The sequence below is a fragment of the Prunus persica genome, chromosome G1, assembly GCF_000346465.2.
Source record: "Prunus persica cultivar Lovell chromosome G1, Prunus_persica_NCBIv2, whole genome shotgun sequence".
Lineage (NCBI taxonomy): Eukaryota > Viridiplantae > Streptophyta > Magnoliopsida > Rosales > Rosaceae > Prunus > Prunus persica.
Window position 1 is genome coordinate 29111260 of NC_034009.1, and position 11197 is coordinate 29122456.

An 11197-nucleotide genomic window follows, 5' to 3' on the forward strand; every position below is an offset into this window, starting at 1 on the left:
TAAACAACATTTCTCATATTTGATATAGTTTACAAGATCCGTGATGACTAATTAAACAAAGTCAACCTCTCAAAAAAATATAGATAAATTGTCTGACCAAAAAAAATGAAAAAGATAGATAAATTGTGGACAGGTGTCTTTCGACGAAAAATTATTGATGGTGATTGTGAGTTAGAAATTATCATAATATATATTTGCATGGTCAGGTGCATGCCATGACCCGTTATATCAACAACCCCAACAATTATTCATAAGAGAATTTCCATTCAATGTTCGGCTTACGTTTGCCATTAAATGTGAACAATTGCACTATCAGAGAACAATCACTCAATCATCTCAATTAATAATTTTTTTTGTAATACAAACGAAGCGATAATTTAAACTATAAGAGCAGTTCCTTAGTCCCTTTTGTCATGGCAAAAGGAGGCCTCGTTTGGAAAAAATGCCCACTCCAAGCACAAATCGCCTGCAAAGGCCAATTTAAATACCAAAAAAGAGTAAAAAAATTCGGAATTTTTTATTTATAAATACTTAGTCATGTTTTTCATTTCCCACACCAAAATTCCATACAAATTCATCTATTCATATCTCATGTAAATATTGGTTGACCTTGAGTTGCCATGACAATAGGTAGGAATGCATCAAAAAAATTGTTAGGGCATGCACTATTCACATAAACAATAACTGCCATTGTTTTCCCTTGCCTTTTGTCATGGCAAATGGGTAGAAGATCTCTAAAGGGAGGGGGGATTTCCCACACACACTACCAGAGTGCCATAAAGGTTCGAATATGAAACCACTACTCTGCAAGTTAATGTCCATTTTGAAAATTTTATTACAGGACAAGGAGACTAATTAAGTTGGTGGGGAAATCAAATCTCATCACCTCAGTCTAAAGAGACCAAAATATTCCACAAACTTAAAATTGAAAATTTTGTTTGTATATACATAGATATAGCATGGTCAGGTGAAGATGTTATTCTTGAAGGTTTACTTCAAAAGCTATTGACTGAAATATAATTTAATTTTGTCTCCAGATGCTGCGAGAAATTAATATAAAAACTGAAAATGAAGGTCCATCTGTTCATGCATGCTACCAGTCTAATGCTCTGCTTGGTTGATGACCATTTCTGTTTTGCATCTGCTTTGACTCCCGATGGGAAAAAAAAAGGATTTAACGGGAATCCTCCATCACCCCAACCTCTTTCATTCAGTGAGAATTGTATTTTATTTTATTTTGTATAGAGAAAAATATTCTGCAAGATCCAGGAGACCATGGTTAAAATAAATTTTTTTATTTATCCTTTTTTTTGAGAAAAAAACAGTTGATAGATATATTGTTTGAGCGTATATAATATATGTTTTATTTATCCTTTTTTGTATATATACGACTATATAAATAAACAGTTGATAAATAAGCAGAGAAAATTATCAATTAAAAAAAAAACAGAGAAATGTCCATTCCCAACGCTCCATTTGGACCACAGTGATTGAAGAGTGCACCAAGGTTTAATTAATTCTGAATTTTTATATTGCAAATGCAAAACGGCACATTGGATACTGTTACTGCTATCACAGTTTCACATTATATATTTTATTATTTTATCTACCGTCCAACTATCATGAGAATTCAGTTGGGATCCCCATATCTTATCATATGTAAATATGACAAGTCAAGAATAGAAGAAACAAAATGCCCCCCAAAAAAAAAAGTCTCATATGAATCCCTATGTAATAAATCTGCCCTTTGTCTTTGAATAATCGGAGGTCAAAACTTTCAAACTATCCATCAACTTAGTGATATGGTAATTAAATATATGCGCATAAATAACTATAAACGTTCATATATAACGAGTGTATAGAATCATGCTAAGTAAAAGAATTAAAAAAAGAAAAAAGGACTTGTAACTCCAATGATCTTAAATTCGATTCCCTCCTTCTCCACTATCGCCAAAAACTAGAGACTACACCAACTTCACTTGGCTGCATTTTATGCTGGAAATATTGGGAAGGAAGGAACTTACAATTTATTATTGGCATGCTGTATTTTATGTTAAAATTCATGAGGCATGAATGATTAATTAGTGGGATTTGGACCCCGTGATGTACGTATTCATTTCCAGTAATTATTTTTAAATCTTACTCAAATTTATATTTTATTCTCGTATTTTGTTTTGTTTTTTTCCATAATGGCCGTCGAGCGAGATCCTTTGATTTGGCATGGCATCAAAGGCATTATTATTTCAAAGCAAAATATAATATTAGATTAGACAGCGAGCACCTTTGTTTTTCCATCCTGCCGAGTACCGACAAAAGAGAGTTACGCGTCCTCGCGGCGTACGTTAGCAAAGCCCACACCCGGCGTACACGTGTGCAGCCAATCAAACAGAGTTGATCCCCGAAACTAAAAAGTTCCCTTTCAGATTTCTCCCGCTAGTTGCAATCCCCTGCCCCGCCAACCCATCATACCAACTCCGACCTCCGAAAATCTCTGGCATCTTCCGCAAAATCAACGGTCCTGATTTCTGGCTCGCGGACTCATCAGAGAAAGAGATAGCGGGGGCGTTACCACGGAGACTTTGAGAGGGGAGAGGGTGAAAGAAACTCGTTAGAGATGGGCCCCAACCCCCCCGGATATATATATTATATAAAACACCCCTGAAAATATAAAACTTTAGATCCCTCAAACGATGACGAAGATGATGGACTTCTTCTAAATACTAGAGAGAGAGAGAGAGAGAGAGAGAGAGAAACAGAGAGCTCATTGATGAACGAATTGGCTTCCAGAGCAGAAATTCTCTGACTTCCGCATTGTATCCTCTGCTGCGGCGCACACACGAGAATATTTCCCAATTGCTGGCAGCTGGCGTCTGCTTTGTCCGGCGAATCAAAGTTCCGGTCTTGATTGCGATTGGCTTGATGATGATCATGGCGTGGTGAGCTCTGTTTGGAAGGAAGGAAAATATCGAAGGAGATTTTTGGGTTTTTTCACGGGAAAGTGACGGAAACGGAAAGTGGTGGTGAGGGACAGGTAAGAAGTGAGGAGGTTAAATGAATTGGGATGGGGTTTGACATTAAATGCTGAAACCAAGCCTATTAATTAGGAGAGAAGCCAAAAACAAAGAGCCCGTTTAATTATTTTGACTCTTTTTCTTTTTTGAACCTACCCTTATATCTCTCCTTCCATCTCTCTCTCATGCCTACTTCTTTTTCGGCTCTCTGATTAATCATTTTTATTGCTGCTTTAATTTAACTCTAGAATGTTTCTCTCTCTGTTCTAGGAGCTAAGGTTCATTCTCTCTCCATGTCTCTCTCTAAAATTGAATACTAGTATGACGATCTGAAATTATAAGTAAAGGGGTTATCTTGGCTCTCGATTGAGTTGAATTTAGTTCATTTTGGCACTAATTCTTGTTCTTTTGGGTTTCTGGCTTCTGGGTGCAGTTGTTTCTGAAGTGGGAAAGAGAAAGCTGCTGTTTTGTATATCATCAGATTGAAAAGGTTTCGTCTTTTTAAATTTTTTCCTTCTGGGATCTGATTTAGATCTTTTTATTCCCCAACTGTGGTTTTTGGTTTATAACTAGTTGCCCATCTGGGGTTCACCTTTGTAGATTGCAATTCTGGGTTTCTCCTTTTTCTTTTATTTGTTTATCTTAATCCCGTAGACTTGGATCTGATCGGTGTGTTTCCTGACAAATTGATGGTGGGAACTGGGAATTTTGTAAAAGGATGGTCTCATCTTATTGGACTTTTGATTTTTATTATTTTACTTTTTATTTGGCTGTTAAAAGTTTGTGGTGCCTCTTAAAAAAGGTTTCAACTTTCCCCTTTGTCTTTTTCTACTGTGAGAAGAACTGACTTTTTGACTCCATACTACTGTCTACCGAAGTTTTTCAGGACGGATTTCTGCCTCCCTCTTTTTTAGTTTAACATTGCTTTTTGTTGTTTTGGTTATTTTCCCCTTTCTTTTTATTTTCGTACAGAACCAAAAAAACTTCCAAATTGTTAGATGCTCTTGTTTGTTTCCCTAAGAATTTTCAAAATTTTGGGTTGACTTGTTTACAGTGGTTCCACTTGGGCTAATTGCTGTCTATTTTTCTTTTGTATGTATGTGATGGAAAACTCGATGTTATAGTACTCCACCATTATCTAATACATTTTCCTTAATAACAAGAGGCAAAAAAAATGTAGTTTTTAAAATTTTGCGCCACTTTTTTAGATTATTAATCGTTTTAAAGTTCATAAAGTTGGAGTTAACATGAATCTTGTGCTTATGTTTGTGTGCAATCATCTTATTTCTTCCTTTAACTTGAGCATCCTTGTTTCAATTTAGTCTCCCCGTTATCAAGTTGTTCAAAGTGGGTTTGTATTGAATTGGTTGCTAACCTCTATATATTGCATCTTGATGGGCAGGTCCATGCTTGAAAATATCGCTTGCTGTAGCTTGGAAGCTTTCTCCTACATTTCTCAATCTATGTAAACCATGAAACTTGGTAAGAACTGGTTACTTTTCTTATTGGTTTTGATCACTCTGTTGTTGAACTCCTGCAATATGGATCCTGCTTATGGAGACCTTTCAATTGGTTCCTGCATTAAGAATAGGAAATGAACTTTTGCTGTCTTCTACTCTTCCGGATAGTTTTATCTTAATACATTATGTCAAAGTTGCTTAGGTCTATCTTCTTCATTGGGCCTCCGTTTGAGCTTTTCAATAAATAGCATTACTCATCTAAAATGCGTCTTCTTAGTCCCACATTGTCTTGGTGTTGTGAGGGTGCAGTGTGGTTTATGAAGTTGGTGCCCCTAGGGATCAGAGTACTCCTTTTATGGTGCAATTGGTTTCTTCCTTTGTAACCATGATCTCAAGTTCTTTTGCATATTTTAAAGAAAAAAGATTACTGTGGTCTTCAGATTTCACCGGCATTGATAATTTTGATGTACTTTACAGAGAGAGAACCAGTGTTCAGCCACTTAGCTTTAAGCCACAAGCCTGATTCTAATCCTTTTGGTCAAAATGACATTACTCTGGACTCTGCTGCATTACAGTCAGCAAAGTGGATCATGAAGGAAAGTCAGAACAGGGTTTCATGTGGTTCGAAGGACAATGAAGAAGATGCTGGTCAAGTGCCATATGTGAAAAATGATGAAGATGAGGTCAAAGATTTTGTGCCGCCATATACTCTTTCTTCTGAAAAATTAGAAGCATTAGAGAAGGAATCAGATTATTATATGGACAAAAGTGTTATGGAATGTGAACTGCCAGAACTGATAGTTTGCTACAAAGAGAGTAGTTGCAATACAATCAAGGACATCTGCATTGATGAGGGAGTGCCTTCCCAAGATAAGAACCGGTTTGAGACTGGTGTGGATGAGAAGGAATGCTGCACCTTTTTATCTCCTGATGAGGATCAGAATAAGCAACTTCTTGAAGAACAAATGGATATCGTTGTGACCCTTCCGGACGGTTTTAAATCTTCTGCACACGATGATTTAGAGAAGGGTTTTGTCATTCCTTGCGATTCCAAGGGTCTGACGCAGATAGGCGATGCTATATATTATACACAGGAGAAGACTGAAATTGAAGTTTCCAAAGAGATTTTTTTCCCTGCAAATGTGTTGCCAATGCAAGAGTTGGGTGCAGGGAACGCCCACTCCTCCAAGTCTTCTAATGAGGAAAGCACTGAAGCTGTACAAGACACTGTTCAGGTATATCTCTACCCAAGTACATGTCTGCGGTTGTACTGTGTAACTGACAGCTCTATAACAATCTCTTTCTACTAGAATATATTTAAAATTTCTCAGTGGAAGTTAAAATTTCAGCTTGATGTTGAGGAAAACAATATTTTATAACTTGATGTAGTTTCCTGTGGTTTTAATGCAGAGTTCAGGTGAAAAAGTAAGTGAAATAGCACAAACTGGGAGCACTGCTGTGGTTTCAGTAACTGAAGAGTCTAGTCACAGTGAGAAGAAAGCATTGGTTTCAGCAGCTGAAGAATCAAACTTCCATGTCGATGAGTTATCTAACAATAGCAAGGTGGAGAACGGAAGCACTACTTCTGGCTTGTCGGACACTTCAGTACATGTATCCACTACCAGAGATGCATGCCCTGACAATGATGTCCACAAACATTTTGAAACTCAAACGATGCCTGCAGGTGATGATGGCGATGACAACGACGACAACATGCCTGATGCAGAGATTGTTCCAAGTCAAGTTCAACCTTGTTCAGCACCTGTGGTTACTGGCAGAGAGGAGTGTCCTGAGAATGGAGTCTGTCAACCTCTTGATACTTCAAGTACGTCCAAGGTTGATGATGAAATTCCTCATTCAGTGATTGTTTCAAGCCAAGTTCAGCATTATTCAGCACCTGTGACTATTTCCAGAGAGGAACGTCCTGAAAATGGTGTCTGGCAATGCCCTGAAACATCAAACGCATTCATGGTTGGAGATGTGAATTCTGATACACAATATGCTTCATTCCATGTTCAACGTGGTTTCGGAGAATCAAGTTTCTCTGCAGCCGGTCATTTTTCGAGTCTTATGAATACATCAGGTCCTTATTCCGGCAATGTCTCCCTTCGATCAGAGAGCAGCACCACCAGCACCCGCTCATTTGCCTTCCCTGTGTGAGTTACTCTCAAACTCGTTTATCTGTCTTTTTCTTTTCAAACAGTTAATGAAGTTCCCAGAATATACATGACTGAGACATTGATATATCCTCTTCCTCTTTGGCATGCAGATTACAATCTGAATGGAATAGCAGTCCAGTTAGAATGGCAAAAGCTGACCGGAGGCATTTGCGTAAACATAGGGGTTGGGGGCATAGTCTTCTTTGCTGTAGATTCTGAATATGCTTCTATTCTAACCGTAGTTTTAAGTTAAGTCAGAGTACATGCTTCATCAAAAAAATTTATCATATCTTATTTTATCATCAATACATACATCACATTTTCTTCGTCTTGGTATGTAATTTGCAGTAGGTTTTTAGGTGGTGGTGCTTTTTGTTATGCGTGCACTTTAAGGTGTAAGCAATAACTTATAATTTTCTCCTTTATATTTCATCAATTTATTTTTTCTTTGGAAAATTAAAGTTATTGTAAAGTTCTTAATAGGCCAAATAATCCTGTTCATATTGGGCTTTGGATGGTTGCTTGTTAAAGCTGGGTTCAAACCGTATACCAATCCTACCCAACTCTTACAGCGGCCAAACGTGTTCGTAGTTGGTGGCAAATGCAGCTCAATACTAAAATATTCAAAACTGGTTTCTTTAATTTAAATTTTTATGAAACTCGAGCTATATTATTATCACAAGAATTCTATAGTGAGGATTTAGGTGGTGTCATATTTCTTAATCATCAGATTAAATTGGTTAGTCTGATCCAACAGTTAAGAAATAAGACCTCACTTAAGAACTATATATATAAAAGGCCCTCACTATATATAAGACACATAAGGTCATGTGTTCTTGTTAGCAAGGTTCATTAATTTTTCAATCAAGCTCGAATCTGTTGACGTTCGATTACATTGGTATGATGACTTGGAATGACCAAGTCTAATATAGCCTGGAGGTGAAGCCAATGCCCATGAAAAAGAAAAGCAATTTCTCATGATCAATTGAATGATCCATTGAGATCATATGTGAGGTGGGCTTGTACCTTTTGAAAACAGTCGAATATTTTCTTTCTCCCAATGGCCAGAAAAGGGTTGAGCCATAGTTGGAAGCTAAAACAGGTATTAACATTTTGGGATGATGGATGAAGATGTTTGAATTCACATTTAACATTTGTTATAAAATAGAAACCAAGTGTGGAAGGAAAGGGCCCTACTGAATACTAGTATATAGTAGGTGACAAAACCAACCCAAATGGTGTGAAACCTTTTTAGAGGAAAGAATAGTTTACACAACTTTTCCTTCTACTTGTATTGGAACTCTGCATTTTGTGCTTTGTGTATCCTCTCTCTCTCTCTCTCTCTCTGTGGGTTGCCTACCACTACTACCATTGATTGATATAAATCCCAAGCCACACCCACAAAAGAAGTATCCTTATTCTCAATTAAGCTTAGATAGTATGGAGCTGGTATTCTTCATTATGCCCTGCATTTTAGTCCTGTCTTTCTCTGCTTTGCTAACACCCTGCACTTCTTTGCATATTCAACTGCAGCCATCGAATAAACAAGCTGCAGGTACTCCTCTCTCTCTCTCTCTCTCTCTCTCTCTCTCTCTCTCTCCCCATATATATATATATATATATATCTCAAGATTATAGCAAGTCTTACATGTTACCTTTTTACATTGTGAGCAGCGAACGACGAACTCCAATCCTCTCTCCCTACATTGCCAAGGAAGCTTAGATTCACTGAAAAAGTAACTGTAAGAATCCTTTCCTCAAAGTCAAAACAATAGAAGAATCTTCCTATTCGTCCTATCTCTTCTTAACTTCATCTCCTTCATATTCTGTCACGCAGATTGCCGGACAAGAAGGTAAAGATTCTGCACCTCCCAACAAGCAGAAGGAAAATGTTTCAGCCGCAGGTATATATAGATATTTTTATTCATGAAACTTTTTTTTTTCATGACGCTTAAACTTAGCATTTATCTTCTTCTTCTTCTTCTTTTTCATCAGTATTGATAACATTAACAGAATGGGTTTTTAGGAATTTTTGTCAGATATGTGCTGAATTAATCTTTATTTTCCGCATGGCCTTTTCAGGTGGTAATGATATTAAACCAAAATTCCAGAAAGAAAAAGAAAGTGTGCAAAGAAGCAGCGGAACATGGCAGGAATGGATGGAAGGGGAAGACACATCAGAGTTCTTCACAATGGATTATTCCAAAGTAAGAAGACGACGCCCCATACACAACAAGTCCCGCCCAGAAGTTTCTCCATAAAACATGCATGCATGCATGCTACCATGGTCGACCATACAACAAATTACAAGAGAAGAGATGATAGATATCAACAAAACTTTTAACTTTTGGTATTTATAAAAATTAATTATTAATGTTGTTATTGTAATATATAGTTAGGGAAATGAGGAGAGTGTTTTGTTAACCAGCTCTTGTGGCCGACACCAGGGAGCAAAACCCAAGATTTGTTACTAACTAGGACGACCCTTGTCTTCCAATTACATTAATTTATGTTCTTTTTGTTGAGTTGGTAGGTCTTTCGTTAGCAGTCAAACGGGGGCTACAAACCCCAACATTTGGTAACGTGGTCTCTCTCTGTCACACAAATTACAAAACTTATATATAGTTAATTATGGTATTAGGTGCAACCCAACCCAACTAATTTATGGGATTATTTCGACGTGAACGGTTCCCTTGATTTGTATATCAGTGATCTCAGATGATACAATTGTAATATACAAATACGTTTGAGAAATTTCATCTTTTTTATAGTTTAGATTATATCGCTTGTATTAAAAAACACAAAATTATTTCGAACTTGATCATAGCAAACAAGTTTTGTTATATGTAGTGTAGCACAAGTGGGGGTTACCTTACCAGCATCCTCGCTGCAATCCATGCTCTACAGTGCCGTACATATTTGGCACATGTACTTGTCAACTAGTTAATTAAGCTTAGCTGCTCAATCAAGGGAATTATTATATTATTGTATATGCATGCGTTTTCAAGGGTGCCTTAGATCGATAATTCCAAAATGTTGACCAAGTTCCGTTTGAGTGGAGGTCACGTTTACCGCAAGGCCATCAACTCCCTTCTCTATGAGTTTGTTTGACGGTTTAAATTTATTAACTTTTTTTTCTTTCTTGAAATATGCATATATAGGGGGTGCCGATTAAAAAATGAGTGGCATGTTGAATTATAGTTGTGTTAGGAAGATATGGAATCTAAAAGATGAATGGAAAAATAGTTTGATTCTCGATGGCAAGTGGAATTAATATTGTGTTACAAAGATAACAAATTTAAAAGATGAATGTAAAAAGAGTTCGATTCTCTATTAGTACTGTATATTGTACTCAAAATTACATCGTTTCAATGTTTCATTTTATCAAATTATAACAATGTAATTGTAAATAAATTTTTTAATATCTAAAATCTCAGAAGTTATCCCTATAGATATTTTATAGGCTTATTTATGTACATGCTCCTTGTGCTTTCAAAATTATCTCAGATTACCACATGTGCTTTGAAACGTCTCAAAATACCCCTTACACTTTTAAAAACGATCTCAAGTTACTCATTCCGTCAGTATTAAGAGACTTTCAGTTATGTGGTGTGGGCCCCACTTCTTTTAAATCGCTTAACAAGGGAGAATAAAGGTTATTCAGTTTCAGAAAAGGGGAAATAAAAAACCCAGTTTCGAACAGAACACTCCCAAGTTTTTTTCATTTTTTAAAATAATTATTTCAATTTTTTGAGTGAAAAGAAAGAGTCGAACTTTCAAAGTTCAATGGAAGAGGACGACACGAAGTAGTTGAGCATATACAAGGCGGTAAGGACGATAAAGCAGAGGGAAAACACCCTCTACAACGCCCTTAAATCCATCTACGACGACTCCATCTTTGTGGGCGAAATCTTGTAGGTTTGGCCCGACCTCCCTCTCATACTCTTCCAAGTTCAACTATACTTGCTACTTCAAATCCACTAACGGCCACAACAATAACTGGTCCTTCAACACCTCTCGCCTCAACCTCCATGTCGCTCAACTTGCAGGTACAACATACAACTATCATGTTTATATGTTTGCTTAACTTTCTCTTCTCTCTGTTTTTTTTTTGTTTGTCTGTTTGTTTTGATTTTGGGTTTTTGTTGTTGAATTGGGTAGGACAGAAAGGAGGGTGCTTTATTGTGGATGCAACTCGGAGAGGGAAAAGGTTTCCAGATAGCATGTCGAAGACGATACTCATTTGGACCTACGTTTTGAACCAATCTATTTCTAACCATTAGAATAAAGGCTTAAATGCTAAAATGGACCCTGTGTTTTATTACGTTGGTCAATTTAGTCCATGTGTTTCTAATTTAGCTAATTAAGTCCTTGTGTTTACAACTATTAATCAATGTGATCCATTCTTTTAAATCTAAGTTTAAAAAAATTTAAAACTATTTAAACATTAATTAAAAACATAATTATTTGAGTTCAACCATTGTCTAGCCATTTACCCTTATTTGACCAGCTCCCAGCAAGATCTCCAGAACCTAACCCTTGGCCTAGCCATTTGCCCCATCTTCAG

General features: G+C 36.7%; 2 protein-coding genes across 5 annotated transcripts; both read left to right on the forward strand.

Annotated features, from left to right (window-relative positions):
* LOC18789300 lies at positions 2650–7112 on the forward strand. Of its 4 annotated transcripts, none has more exons than XM_020554256.1 (6): positions 2650–3031; positions 3445–3501; positions 4414–4493; positions 4949–5706; positions 5861–6627; positions 6741–7112. In XM_020554256.1, exons 3-6 carry the CDS (start codon positions 4484–4486, stop codon positions 6847–6849), a joined length of 1644 nt encoding a protein of 547 aa, XP_020409845.1. In that variant the 5' UTR covers positions 2650–3031; positions 3445–3501; positions 4414–4483; the 3' UTR covers positions 6850–7112. The 4 variants fall into 4 exon arrangements, with proteins under 4 accessions (XP_020409845.1, XP_020409847.1, XP_007222119.2 ...); XM_007222057.2 differs by having other exon boundaries at positions 2651–3031; positions 5882–6627; XM_020554257.1 differs by lacking the exon at positions 2650–3031 and adding an exon at positions 3070–3289.
* Positions 7848–9287, forward strand: LOC18788633. The gene is made up of 4 exons (XM_020555317.1): positions 7848–8185; positions 8305–8372; positions 8468–8534; positions 8713–9287. The coding sequence occupies exons 1-4, from the start codon at positions 8071–8073 to the stop codon at positions 8889–8891; spliced, it is 429 nt and encodes a 142-aa protein (XP_020410906.1). The 5' UTR covers positions 7848–8070; the 3' UTR covers positions 8892–9287.

Coding starts and splice junctions, on each gene's coding strand:
- LOC18789300 (XM_020554256.1), top strand. Junction 5,707..5,860: donor CTGTACAAGACACTGTTCAG/GTATATCTCTAC, acceptor AACTTGATGTAG/TTTCCTGTGGTTTTAATGCA. Junction 6,628..6,740: donor CGCTCATTTGCCTTCCCTGT/GTGAGTTACTCT, acceptor TTTGGCATGCAG/ATTACAATCTGAATGGAATA.
- LOC18788633 (XM_020555317.1), top strand. CDS start 8,071: ATGGAGCTGGTATTCTTCATTATGCCCTGCATTTTAGTCCTGTCTTTC. Junction 8,186..8,304: donor ATCGAATAAACAAGCTGCAG/GTACTCCTCTCT, acceptor CATTGTGAGCAG/CGAACGACGAACTCCAATCC. Junction 8,373..8,467: donor GATTCACTGAAAAAGTAACT/GTAAGAATCCTT, acceptor TCTGTCACGCAG/ATTGCCGGACAAGAAGGTAA.